At 42.4% G+C, this 14,619-nt stretch overlaps 1 protein-coding gene across 1 annotated transcript; it reads right to left on the bottom strand.

Annotated features, from left to right (window-relative positions):
• Positions 1 to 4,197: 4,197 nt before the first annotated feature.
• On the bottom strand, positions 4,198 to 14,571 carry POLR3F (RNA polymerase III subunit F). Its single transcript, XM_085315979.1, has 9 exons — positions 14,481 to 14,571; positions 14,130 to 14,247; positions 12,062 to 12,129; positions 11,000 to 11,067; positions 10,159 to 10,271; positions 9,174 to 9,317; positions 8,266 to 8,373; positions 7,369 to 7,560; positions 4,198 to 6,740 (listed from the first exon to the last, which is right to left on the bottom strand). The coding sequence occupies exons 1-9, from the start codon at positions 14,534 to 14,536 to the stop codon at positions 6,663 to 6,665; spliced, it is 945 nt and encodes a 314-aa protein (XP_085172105.1). The 5' UTR covers positions 14,537 to 14,571; the 3' UTR covers positions 4,198 to 6,662.
• Positions 14,572 to 14,619: the final 48 nt, after the last annotated feature.

The following is a 14,619-nucleotide window of genomic DNA, read 5'->3' as shown; positions in this document are numbered from 1 at the left end:
TGGCGGAGGAGGCGTCAGGGGAGCCATCTTGGCTCAGGGCACGGCGCGCGGCGCTCCGAAGACTAGAAACGGGGTGCCCCTACTAAARATGGCAGGCGAAGCGTCGCGGAGGCTGGAAGGGCAGGAGGCCGCCCCGCGGGGGGGGGGGAGCGGGCCGGCAGGGCCCGAGGCGGGAGGAGGCCAAAGCGAGTTGCCCGTTTCCCCGCTGTGGTGGCGGCGGCGGCGGCGGGGGGTGGGGGGTTATAACGAGAGCAACAAGTAACCGTAGCCGGCCCCACTGCCCCCGGCTGGGAACCCAAGCGCTCCCTCGCGCTTCCCCCCGTCGCCGCAGAACCGCTTGCTCCGGCTCGCCGGCAGCCTCCTCCTCCATCTGCCCACTGGCACCCTACGGGGAAAGGCTCTGGCCCAAGTCCCCGCGCCGCCTGCGCCCGGCGGCTTTTCGCCTCTCCTCTCACGATAACACGGGCTTGCGGGTGCTCTTTTAAAAGCCGCAACTGGCAGCAAACGGAAAGAAAACGCGGGGGAGCTCCCGGCGGACCGTTTGGTCTGCAGGGCAGAGAAAGCAGCCTGAAGGTCGCGGCGTTACCCCCGGTCCAGCGGAGCTCCCCGCCCAGCGAGAAAGCTCCGTCAGCTGTGAAACGTGCCTGGCGTCGCTCCCCGCGAAACTGGTCGGTGCTGTGCTTTCAGCTGTAGGGATCTATCTGCCGTGGGGGAAGAGAATATCGGCACAAAAATAACTAGAGGCCAGAGGCGAGCGCGCGCGAGCATTGGCAGCGAAGAAGAAACCCCGCGTAGACGCTGCTGGAAGAGTGAATCAGGAGTAACTCTCAAATCTCTGTGAATTTTTAAAGTGTGCCCACTGGCCTGGGAGAGCTTGCCGTGCACTTTCACAGCTGCTAAATCCTCTCCGTGCTTACAGTAACTGTAATGCATCACTGAATTTATTTAACAATTTACCCTGGCTTCTTTATGCTCAAGCGACTAAAAACTGATGGCTTGAAAAGGACCAATATAACATTTGCCTAATCTTGCTTGCTCTGAGAACTTTCACCCTTTGACAGCACTCCATTCAGATACGTTTCCAGTATTTACTCCAAAATATGCCCGAGCCAGGTAAATGAGATTTTCTTCCCGTGCTATTCTCAGAAAATAGGCGTGAGCCTGCTTTACCTTTATGGCTGGCTTGAGGCAACAGTGTTTCCTCACTCCATGAGGAAGTCCTTGTGGCAGATGAGTGATGCACTTCATTTGTAAGAGAGAAGCAGCAATATGTTTTATTGAGGTAAGACAATGGTTTAACAAAGYTCAGTGGTAAATAAGACAGTGGTTTAACAAGATTTGAAGGCAAGGTACACTTGGTTATTTACTGCATGGAGGGAAGGGCCAGACAAAATTGTCGAGGAGACTGAGCTACTAGTCACGAGGTTCAGAATGGACCTCCTTGCTTTCCAAACTTCTCCTCAGAAGAGTCTCGAGGAGGCTGGGTGGCTTAGTCACAGACTAAAGGTTTATGTCTAAAGCATTATGTGCACAATCAGAGATGCAGCTTAGCAATGTTTGCCAGCCAATCCAAACCAYGTGTGTGGAAGGATACAAGTGTGCAGGAGCTGCACTGGTGCAGAGCGCTGAGGTGCTCGGTGACCCAACTCACCTCCTTTGCATGCTAGAGTCATGCAGAACTACTGTCACCTCCTCTCAAAGCACCCCTTCCTTTCTGCTCTCTCAGCTACGTGGGACAGGTCGTACGACGTTCTTTGCTATACGAAGGTTTTGGTACACCATGCRTAGGAAATTTGGCAACCTTTGACATGTAATAAGCCATGAGGAATGGAAACGTGTTTTAAATATTACTGCGTAGCCCAGAATGGACTGTTTGGCCATAAGAAACAGGCAACCTCTTCTGAGTCTTCAAGCACCTATAAAATTTGTGACTGCTCCCAGCTTGCAGTCTGTGCTATTAAAGAGTTTATACCAGAAATATCAAGAAACTAAACAAACCATTGAGGAGATAAGGAAGAGGTTTTTAACTCTGTTTTTTGTGCCCCTCCAGGTATTTCAACAGGCCCTGGCAGTGGGAGAGGATCAAAACAAACTGCCCTCGGACTTCTGTGCAGTTCAGACCCACAGACAGCTCTTTCCTCTCTGGAAAGGACAGCAAGAAGCAGATGACAGAGTTGGAGCAGAACTGCACAATGATATACAGAGAGAAGACATTTTCAGAGCACCAAATTCCACAAACTGATTGGCGTTAATGAGAGAATACCTGAGGAAACTGCCACTCCTTCTCTCCAGGATGTAAAAGGAGTATTTGCTAGTGGAGAGCAATTAACACTGGAGAGCAGTGTTCCAAGGCTAGACTGCTGTCTGAGCTGAGAAATAATTTTGCCTTCCTAGCTTTCTGACATAGGGCAAGCTGTAGGTTCTCCAGGAGGTAGGATTAAATTTGTGTGTGTAAAAGCTGAACATGAGCAGAAAGATCACAGAAATCCAATAGGAAGAAAAAATGGGAAAGAATGCTACCTGTGCTTCTACGCTAAAGTATATAAAATTTAAACTACTCAGTTGTTTGTAGTCTCAGTCCCAGGACTCTTTCTCCAAGCAATATTAGCAAGAGGCCAAGCAAATATGCTTTTTCTGGACTTACTAGTTTGGCTTTCATTTTACATCTTCCTCACGATTGTTTCAAAAGCAAAGCACAGTGTCTTACTGGGATCCAGGGCTTCGGKCCATACTCTACCCATCCTGTTAGCATTAGAGTAACCAAAACATTGTTCAGCCATTGCAAATTTCTAAGAGAATCATAAAGCCCAGTATTTCTATACAAACCACCAATAGCAAAAGCAAAAGTTTTCCTTATTCTTGAATTTACCTAGAACAATCACAGGCTTGTTATAAAAGTGTGTAAGCAGGTGCTAATACCTAAGCCCCAAGGTTTTCTGTATCTATCAACCCATGGGGAATACTTTGAGCTTAGCTTCCCCCTACACACACCTCCAGGATCTCCTGAAAACTGCACGAAGTGCAATAATTAACTTCTTCGGAGAGCAAAAGAGCAGTTTCAACAGGTATTTTGACATCATCTGTAGAGCTCCTCACAGCACCTTTCTGTCCCCTCCAGTTCATAGGCTAAGACAGGCCCAGCACAACTAAGGGCCCAGCCGCCCGTTTCTCATAGCTGGAAATGCCACCATGGTTTTGTCTACGAAGCACAATGAGGTCATCTATGTGTTGTGGAGGACAACCTTGTTTGTCAAGATGTCTACAACCTATTTCAAAATAGGAAATGTTTTGGCGGCAATTGGAGACTTGCCGTCCTCATTCACCCTAAAAAAAACCCTACTCTGCACCTTGAGGCTGARCAGGAAACTAAGCAGGATTTAAAAGTTTTCTGTTTTCCTCTTGGAGCCTCGTAGAAGCTATACCAAGATCAGGCAGAAGATGGCACTTGAAAACACCACATGAACAACCATCACACTTGACACTTCCAACAAAGTGAGAGTTAAAACTGGAGTAAATAAAAAATAAAAAAAAAGGGGGGTGGGAGGAAAGCCAGTGAGCCACAGGGTAAATGTTTTAACTCTCAAAGCCTCAAGTTTGTCTTTAATATTAATGATTTAAACTGTGGACTGTAAAGGCTAGAAGTGTTAACAGGATCTGCTAGCTGTACTTTTGTTTCAGTTCACAATACAGCCTGGTACTGTAGTTAATGTTTCTCTCAGAAACAAAAGCAATCTTGCACTTGATTTCATGCGAAAATAGCATTTGAGGTGTGACTACCTCCAACTTGCCTTCGGACTGTTAGTTTCCATTAATTAACGGACCTTTCAGGACAGCCTGGTTAAAATTACAAAAGGGACCTAGGGCTTAAAATAGGAATGAATTCCTACAAGGGAATCCCTACAAGGGACCTACAAGGTCCCTGCTGGGTTGAAGTGTGACCTCTTGCATGAGGTTTGCATGAGGAAATGAACAGATTGTGTTTCCAAATTCATGTGTGAAGGAGACAGTTTTGTCAAATAGAAGAGAAAAATGAAGGGAGTCAATGAGGAAAGGAGAATAAAGAATTTATATTACCTTTTAGCATTAATTCCCTCTTTTAAAAAGAATTACAGAGGTGATTAATCAAGTTCATGAAGAACCAGAACGATAGAAAGATCATTCCTCTAGTTCACTTACAGATAGCTCAATACAGTCATATTGATACACATCGTCAATATATGTTTATTTTTAAATAGGTTTCATTTTCCTGGAGAAGAAAAYAAAATTGCTGTACCTTTCTCCATAGGCACTTTCTTCCCCCCCCCCCCCAACTCAAGCAGTCATGCTACAGCTGCAATGCTAGGAAGCTGCAGGGACCACAGATGTTGGATTGTGCTGGGTAAGTCACCAGATAAACCTAGTTCAAATGAAGCATGATTGAAAGAGCTTAATAAACCAGCTATCCAATTCCTAAACTTGTTCACTGACCACAAGCTCGCTCTCCTTTTTCTTTCTGCAAGCRAATATAGTCATACTGCATAAGGTAACACTCCTGCATATTTAAGATGTGTTGTTTCCCTGGAAGCCATCTTCCAGCTGAAGTCAAGCATAAACAGCTTGTTATCTCTGCAGCAGCAGGATTCAGGACTGATTGTATTAGGTCCTCTCTGAAAGCAGGAAGATAAAAGACACTTCAACGAAAGTTATCTTCGGCAAGGTAACAGATGCCTGAAGGCCTTCCTCACGCTTCAGTGTGCTGAGTGGAMAAAAAAGGGAAAAAAAAAAAAAAAAAGGCAGAGGAGAAACAAACATCTCAATTTCACCCCCACATTTCCTTTTATTTTAAATTACTCTTCTGCCTCTYTGGATAGAGATGTGCACCCATCTCACTCAAAAGGCAACACTGCAACAAAAGAAAGGGCAGGCTCTGGGTGGATCCACTAGCTAATGCCATGTTATCAAACCCACTCCATGGACATGCCAGCTTATCAGTCTTAGTTATTTGCTCCCATCTGAGACAACATGCTTAGCTGCTGCCAAACAAGGAGGCAATCTAATTCCTGGACAGTATTGAAATAACTGGTATCAAGTCTCCCACCCCAGCTAGGTAAACTGTCCTCCAAAATCTCTTTCTATTAGCCTGTTTACTATTCATGGTGAGATTACCTAACATACTGACTGTCAAACTCAGTTGCTGATGTGTTTGACCACTACCTCTTCTAACACAGCAGCTAGCTTAGCTGGCTTGCATCCAGTAGAGCTTATGTCCAGATATGGAATTCTGCAAATAGCAAGGTACAATGGGTCCAATGTTGTGCTTGATCCAGTAATAGTTTCCCAGCACTGAGAGGATCTTATGAAAATACTGAGCAGTTGCCTACAGAGCTAGCTTGAATTCAGCAAATTTGAGCTGAGTAATTGGTTGTATTGGAATGAAGCTGGCTCTGCAAAGTTCATGCATCTGCACTGGCTTGGCTGCTAGTACCTTACTTCAGCCCTCTTATTCTGGATGGTGGAGAGCTGACTGTGCCATATATGCACAATATTTCCATTTATGAGAAGGGAGGTGACTTTTTCTAAGTGGTTCCTTGATTATAGGTTAAGGAAGAGTTGGAGTAGCCTAACACGGTGCAAAAATCTATTTACTTCCCAAGYAGGATTTGAACGTACATTTCAAAGGGCAGTAGAACCCCTTTCCACTACCCAGATAGGTATCCACAGTCCTACTAAACTAGAAGAAACTCTGTCTTCAGAACATGTCTGTGACCCAGCACGCCTTTGGACACCATTAAGGACAGCAGGCTCATGACAACAACACACTCTAGAAATTATCACCAGTCACCACTGCAGAGTCACACAGAGAAGGAGCCAAGAGACCGCATTTAAAAGAAAAAAGAATTGGCTCTACACCACAGAAAGAAAAGATCGTGCTTTCTGATGATATGCCTATATCAAGTCTGAATATGCACCTTTCCGGAATACTTCTATTTAGAATTTCAGCTGACATATCTACTCATACAGTGAAGCTGCCAGAGYACATCCATCACATGATGATCCTCTAATTGATAAGGGAATTATTAACASACTCATCAGCAGACAACAGCAGCAATGGAGAATATGAAACACAGATGTACGTGAGAATGAATCAAAGTGTGTTTTCAGGATAAATTAGCAGGTGTCAGCGAGTGCTGTTTGATGTATTTAGGATCTTTATCACATCAGATTCTTCATTTCCAATTAGATGGTTGCACACAGGAGAAAAGTGTCAGTTTTAAGACTTCACTCATTAGCTGATTGCAAATAGTCGTTAATGAGATTTGACAAGACCGAGATCCCAAACTTTGCTTTCAGACTAATACCACTGGCAGGAGCTTATTTCCTCTCATTCAGGATAACTGCCTGTGGAGTACTAGACATAATCCTTGGAACTGATTCATCACAACCCAGCTGTTCCCTGGCACTTTTTAAGTCAACGAGCCAGTGTGTTTGTGCAAGAGTGGATCAACATTTCCACTTCAGCCCTGGTCTTCTTTGATGTATTGCTGCTTTATGGGTAGTTAAAAAGAAAGTAACTCCATGTCCTAAAGTCACTCAAAAATTTAAAAGTCCACTGATAAAAAGCAAGTTGCTTTATCACCTTGGCAGTGAGAATTGATCCAGTTTATAGTTTTTTTTCCCCCACTTTAAAACGTTAGCCACTCTGTCATATAAATACAGTTTGATGGAGAAATCTCACCACCTTCATGGCAATCATCAAAAACCTAAGAAAAAGAAAGTACCRTGTCAGTAGGGTAATTATATGCAACAAATAGTCTAATTGGAAGCAACATGCTCTCAGTATTTTCTGCTCTTTCCTCACTCRGCAAGCAGCAGTTTTGGCCTAACCAAAATTGAGGGAGTCCAATTCCAGCTTTGAGGAAGAGTAAAGTGAGCATAAATAAAGCAAAACAGACCACACTGTAATAAATAATGCATGGACGCACTGGTAAGCTGTAGCCACATATCAGTCTGCAATCAGTGCAGAAGAGACCAAAAGCCAGACAGAAACAAATTAGCTTGCTAAAACATGCAAAGAGGTGAACAAACTTGAGATCAGAAAATGTATCTTAAAAAATTATACTTTGAAACAGGCTAAATGTGTCAGCATCCTTTTCACATGAAGTGCAGGGAAGAGACAGCACAGCAGTGGGCAACATCCTGGCCTAAACTAAAGCATCTGCCTCTTAGACCTTARCTAAGKCATCTGTGATGATCCCCTTGAGCAYAGCTGGCTTAACCCATGGGAATCAGTCACAGGCGTAAGTTTGGTATTAACTGGTTGTGTATTTGCAGGATTGTATTCAGTATTTGGATGCCTCCACGTACTCATACGYAAAACTAGTAACTTACAGGGCAGAGTCCACAGGGTGTCCTGACTAATCCGGTGGGTTGTATGAGAGGACTAACAGCTCTGTACAACTTCATCTGTCCATCCACACTGCCTACTGTGCCTTCCTTTGCAGCAATAATAGTCATTTCCACTTTTCCGTCATATATTAGTGTATTTAAAATGGTTTCAATGTCTTCCATTGACAACTCTACCTAAGAATCAATTTGAAAGATAAATACAGGAAAAAACGAATGTCAGTAAACTCCTGCAAGGAAGAAACAAAAGCAAACACTATGAATGACAAATCCTTACCTACCTTTGCCCACATAAAAGTACAGGTCCCACTGGCACTTTATAGGGTTGTGCAGATACAAAGAAGAAGAAACAAATGCCTTTCCTCCGAAGCACTTTTGGATTACACTAGCCCTGGTTTCCTCCCAGAAACTCCCCTATGCTCCTCTAGGGTCTGCAACATCCTAGTATGATCTGTTTCGAGTTTAAAGTGAAACTCATTGTGGAAGAAGAAAAGGCAGACCACTGAAGATGCATCAGTTTGACAGTGACCAATAATCGATGTTTTATTTTTTCTAAAACTACTTGAAGTGAATAGGCAAACTTGAGAGAAATTATACAATGTATCTTAGTTCGGATTATTAAAGTGAAATTGATTAAATAATACGGATACCAAATCTCTTGAACAACTTTGAAAATCCACATGTACAGTTATCCTGGAATCCCTTGCAACATCACTCATTCCCCTCAAAAAGCAGTAAAGCAGCAAAGCCCGTCACCTACACTAACAGTAGGTTTCTACAGTACTTATCAGACCCACACCAAGTTAGTATTTGAAGGACCCAACTCCTGCAGTTAGTCACAGACTCATGATGTTGAGAGTAGCAAGATGAATCTATTCTGACCTTACTGATACCCAATTCACAGATGTATTTCCACACCTCATGGGAAGAGGCAAACGAGCTGTTCCTYTGTATCATGGGGTTCTGTTTGCTCTCGCGAGCTGCTTCTGCCTGGGAAAAGGCAAGATAAGTTATAGTCAGTACTTATCAAGAGCCTCTTTCTAGATATGCATAGTCTAGTTTCAGGCAGACTGAAGTATCAAAGTTGATTTCTAAACCATTTCTGGAACATGTTTTTTATTTAACATTTAAARCCATGTCCTTAAGACTAGTGCATAGCCAAATACGATTTTACATATGATAGTGCACCTTCATACATTTCATACCTTCATTTACATATGATGGTGCAGTGATTTAGACTCATGTGAAGGAATATCATCATTCAGAGCTTTCTTGACATTTTTTTGTTACTTTTTAAAAAGTTTCTGCTGTACTTAGTGCTAGGTAAAAATGTATTTTAATTGAACAGAGAAATGATGCAGTTTGTTTACAACTGAGCTAATGGGGAACAGGCTTCTCCTGCAGTTAGCATAGCAAGAATTGCCTTCTAGGAAGAGCTGACTAACTAGAGCCATCTGCCCTCTCATAAACGTGAAGCTGCGAGGGGAAAACTATGACTTTTGCTAGTTTTTTTGGTCCTCTGTTCGTTGCTACCTGTCTCATCATTGAGCCTTGGAGACAGAAGGTTTCATTCCTGGTAAAGGGTGCTAAATATGCATTTATTGAAATGCAACATCACCACACTTGCTGTGGCAAACAAGTAAAAATCCAGTAGAGATTTGCTGATCCAGTTATAACAACAGCCAACACTTAGGGAAAACACTATAGAAAGCCTTTTCTGTCAGGAGTTTTCTTTATAAAGGTATTGTTGGGCAAAACAAATGGAAGATGAATTTAATAGTAGCACTCACCTTACTCTGTAGAAATTTAAAGCACTGTTGATTTAACACTTCGACAAATTCAGACTCAAAGTCTTGGTCACTATACCAAGCCCCCCCAGTCACTGACCGATCAGGCTGTAGGTTATATAGCATATACACCTTCTTCTTTGATGCCTGTAAAAGAAAAGTGCAACAGCTTTTAATAGCTGAAAAAGAAAAAAATCTGTAAGAGAGGAACATTTAAGAAAAGGAGCTGCAGGAGAGAGCATTCATTTGTCCTAAACTGGATGGAGGAAGAGTGGTACAAGGATGGTGAAAATGAAGATCCAGAAACAAAAAATGAGAATAAGGTATCAAATCAGTCAGAAGACAACAGAGGACAGGATCTGCTAACAGCAGGAGCATAGATGTCTACAGATGCAGAGAGGCCGACCTGTGGACCCAAGCCCCTTGGACGCCAGAGGGAAACCCTTTAGGCAACCCCTGAGACTCTCCATTAGGTCCACGTCCTAAAGACCGGGTGTGGGAGGGCAGAGAAAAGTGTGACAGAATTGCAGCTTCTTAAGTGGTGTGAGAGGCTAGTGAACAGTGACAGAACTATAATAATAGTTGTGTGTAGTAAAGAATTAAGAGTACTAGAACTGCAATTTGATAATAATGGTGTGTAATTACCAATGGTGTGAAGAATAACAGAACTGTATACAAATAATGCTGTGTTTATCAGTTCACTACTCAGTTAATCAGTTTATTAGGAGTATGTGGATTATTTAATAAACATTATAGTTTTTTGGATCTGTTACAACTCAAGCCTGCATTCTAAAGGGTCAGAGTTGATTTTTTATATTTAGTGTTTTATACACTACATATACATACAAATCAAGTTAAACCTTGGGGCATAGTCAAAGGTGGATGCAGAACTCATGTTTCTCTGCCCCCAATGCCTTGCCCAAACATACAGTGTGCAGCAAATATTTCAAATGGTTTAAAAAAATAAAATAAATTACAAATTACTCACCGCTACAGATTTAACTGCTTTAATTAGTTTCTTACTTTCCAAGTTTTTCAGTATCTTGTTGATTTCCGTTAAAGGCAGATTGCTTTTGTATCTAATGTCCCTGCTCCAAATACCTGTTTAAAAACAGAAAAGTTAATGGAAATGAATACAAGCAGAAATGGTTCATTTCTATGATTCATTGTGATCAAAAAAACCCCAAAACACACATTACAATATTGCAAGTCAAGCAATGCACCCCTGATCCCTGCAGTTGCCGAAACAAAGAACTGTCCTTTACCCCTCCTCTGAAAGCTCTTGCATGTAGACCTCATTTCACTGCTAACAGGATACACCACAGAAAAGTTCTTGCACTTTCAAATGACAAGTTTTTGCTTCARCAGAATCATTACCATCAGTTCTACTTGTCCCCTCTAAAGTGTAGTGTACAAAAGAACACCRGAATAGCCTAGTTACTAGCAGTGGTTTCTGCTGGCAGTACATCTGTGAAACCTGGTAAGGACGTAACGTTTTCTTTAAAGTAGTAAGTATTCTGCACAGATTTCTCAGGTCACACTCCCATACAAAAATCTCATAATTCATGTTCCAAAACTTCTGAAAAAGTCAGCAAAAAAGTCAGCCAAGACAAATCATTGCCCTAGGGAGAAACATGTCTTTTTTTTAGGAAAAAAAAAGAAGAAAAGAAAAGGAGATACAGGAAATATTAGATGTAGTCCTCTTGAGGGCATTCTAGTTTTTATATGTGTATTGTTTGGACAATTATTTAAAACTTTGGACAGAAGCAGTTCTATCTATAAATAAACAGAGTTAGTAGCATTCACAAATACAGCTTTGAACAAACTACCTTTGTTGCCTGCATCTTCTATAATTTGATAAACCAGCTTCTCTTGATTGTCAGAGCCTTTCATTTTACTGTAAAAACAGGACAGACACGAGGGTTTTTGAAAAGTCCGTAAAGCCTGGAAGGATTTGGATTTATTTTAAACTGAAAACAAATACCATGGAAAAAAAGATACACAATGGGAAAAAAAAATACACAATGAGCCACCTATTGGCAAAATACAATACATGACACCGTAAACCTCTCCTGATCAAGACAAGCTTGCCAGTGAGAAGCCACRGTAAAAAAAGAAAAGCACACACTATGAAAGAAAAGTGATTAACAGGAATCACTCAACTTGTTCTTTGCCATAATAGTGGGAAATTCAGAGTCACATACTAGCACAACCATGGAAGGTCAAACAGCACAGAGCATAATTTGGAATAATCACTCTCTACAAGGCATATATACAAAGGGATAGTGAAGCGCTGACAAATCAGAAAATTGCYTTTTCACTGATATGAGAAAGCCTGAATTCAGTAACTTTTTTCTAAAGCATTTGAAAGAGTGAGRTGCTTGCATAGTACAGATAAGTTTGGAGCGTATTCCTTCCTAGAAGTAAATCTAGGCATCTCCTACTCAAATCTACACAGACATCAGAAAAYATGGTTTGAAGGTAAATTTTAATGAACAAAATAAAGGGCACGAGTAGCAGATCAAGTGATCTCCTGGAACAGCTACAAATACAAAAGTCAATCCTGAAACCTGAGCAATGCCACAGAACCAGTTTGCAGACYGTACTTCAACTGGATTTCACTTGAGCATACAAAGATCACATTGCCACATCGGGAACTCTGCTAGCAAGTTAGAGCTCTAGCTCCATAGTAACCTCTGTTCAGTAGAAAGTGTTATATGTAAAAGTTTTCAGGATCAGCTCAGGGTAATTAAGTGTATCCTTCTGGAACGAGTAATTACGTTCCGTTAACGGCCATCAGCCCAATGAAGATGGGAGTGTCTTCTCAGCAATGCAACACATGAAGTACAGAATTGTGCTCCAAACATCTATCCAACAAATATGAGGCTTACCTTGCATTTTGAGACTCTTTGATTCTATATAAGAGACCTGCATTGCTCCTGAGAAGGTCCAATTGCCCCTAGGAGAGATAGGCACAGAGTATATATTTTACTTTAGACAGCATGTTTGAGAAAATAGCAAGAATCTTCTAAACTATTTATAAAACATAAAGCCTTATTTAATGTCAACTGCATGAAAAAAAGGAAAACTAACATTTCCAGCCACTAGAAACAATACACTCAAATATGTTTTTCCCTGTAAGTATCCATTTACCCTCAGCTATTAGAAATAATAAATACAGTTCCAGCCTCTTCCCACAATATCTATTCACTTCCTATCTTTCACCTCTGTACAGTGTGCCTTTCTCTTGCTTTCCACCAAAATGCTCATTTATATGACCACACAGAAACCAAGTTAAAGCTCTACTGAACAATAGACTTGAAAAACTATGATTTCCAGTAGCAAAGCTTTTTTAAAATAAATAAATAAAAATCACTAGGAAAGTGCCAGTCAGGACTGCCAATAACTCTGAGGCAAGTTACTAACAGCTGTCATACACAGGATGTGTCCTATCCGACTGAACTAGGCAATTTCTTATTTCCTGTTTTGAAGCAAGAAGCAAGCAATTAGACAAGCCAAGAACATAAATGCATATAAGAGCATAAGCTTAATATTTACCTCTTCATTGCTAGCTAATCTATTCCCCATAGTTACAGCCTTATTTCTTAAGGATTTGCACTATGTGGTTGATTGGAGCTAACACCTCAAGATGACCCTACTAGATGCTTTTCCACAGGTGAAGTACTTACCTCAYGTGAAGTCCCTGATGCTTGCTAAGGCTTGTTCTCACTGCAGTTCTTCCCATGTTTAATGTGAGTATTGGATCTCTCCCCCTACTCCCAAGGTATCTATTTTAAGCAAGTTCTAGAGAGTTAACTATCACTGAAGCCTCCCTGTGAAATTTAGCCAACCCACTGAAAAGTTGTAGAAAATAAGCTCTTATCCATTGTGTTTGTAAACCTCATATCTATATGCAGAAAAAATGAAAAGACAGATTAAATTAGTTGCAGCACCAGGCACTGCAGTCCTGTTCAAGTTTTGCTTATGAAGAAAAGAAAAATCAATCAAACAGAACAAACAACTCACAAAAAGAAACTTTATCAATCTGGACACTTTCTACTACCCCGTCTTCCCAGAAGGCAATTGCTGCTTCTTTGCACCACCCACTCCACCCAGTCTGTTTTCTCTCCTGACTCTACTTGCCTATGAAGCAGTTACCTAATGAACTGAAAGGAATGCTGATCTTTAAGAACTTGAACATTTAGCTGATATTCAAGCTCACACCACATAGAAGCTATTGAGACTTGGTTCTATCTATTGCTGAATATGGGCCAGAAGTTGTTGGCTGTGATCCTCACTCTTATCTTAAGCTAGGTCCTGATAAAATAAAGGGAAATGCCCCTGAGATGGGGGAAATTTCTAAGAGTTACAAAAATTCCTCGAGATGTTTCACCTGCTTTTTTGTCATCAGAGTAATCCACAACCCTGCAATTTTATGAGAGGGTTGGCAAAGGGCTTCACATGGATGTTARCACAGGCTAACATCCTTTTTTTGTTTCTAGCTAATTCATTCCCCATCATTAACAGGCTTTGTCATTATTACCTGTCTTAACACCTGATGAACCACTGCAACTACAACTGCACTCAGGAGTGTTATGTTACAGCACAGTATCACATTCCGCTTTGCATACAAACTAGTATACAGGGAAAAGACCACAGAATTCTAGACACATGTAAGTCACTCTTGAGAAAAACATTAGAAACAAATGTAGCACTTCTTAGTAGTAGTTTCCTAAACCTAGAAATTCATGTGAATTCGCACACTCACGTTAATCTTGTATTACTGAATAGAAACTGTGAGATTTGAGATAAATTTTAATTGGTTAYGGCAACTTTGAGGGCATTACATCACTAAATCCAAAGACAATCTGCTAGCTGCAGGTTTCTACCAGGCAGCCTGTGGGCGGGAAGAGCGCGCCGGCCCGGCTAGAGCAACRCGCGGAAGCCGAGCTGGCCTACCATCGAGAGCAGCCTGTTGATGGCCATGGCTCGCTGCTGGGCCTCCATGTGGGGCATGTCGTTCTGGATCACCTGGTCCGTGATGCCGTGGGGGAACTGGTGGCACAGTTCAATGATCCTGGGGGAGGAGAAGAGCAAGCTTAAAACCAGGTTCTGCTGCGGCGCGAAACCGAAGGCAGGAAGCTGCTGTAACCCCGAGGGGAGAGGGGGGAAAGAACCAAGTTTTATGAGGACGGAGAAGGGCAGTGGGATGGACGGCGCGGTCTGACATGACCTGGCGCCACCGCTCGCTCGCTGCGCTGGGACGCAGCGGGCCGGGCCGGGCCGGGCCGGGCCGGGCCCAGGACACACCTGTTCTCTATGTCCACGGCGTCGGGGAGCTCCGGCTTTACCTTCACCTCCGCCATGGCGGTGGCGGCGGCGATGGCGGCGGGTACCAGGGTGCCGCGGCGCGCGGAGGTGACGTCAGAGCCGCGCGCCCGCAGGCAGG

The sequence above is a fragment of the Rhea americana genome, unplaced genomic scaffold, assembly GCF_003343005.1.
Source record: "Rhea americana isolate MKP2758 unplaced genomic scaffold, rheAme1 scaffold_445, whole genome shotgun sequence".
NCBI classification, from domain to species: domain Eukaryota; kingdom Metazoa; phylum Chordata; class Aves; order Rheiformes; family Rheidae; genus Rhea; species Rhea americana.
This window is presented reverse-complemented; position numbering and strand designations above follow the sequence as displayed.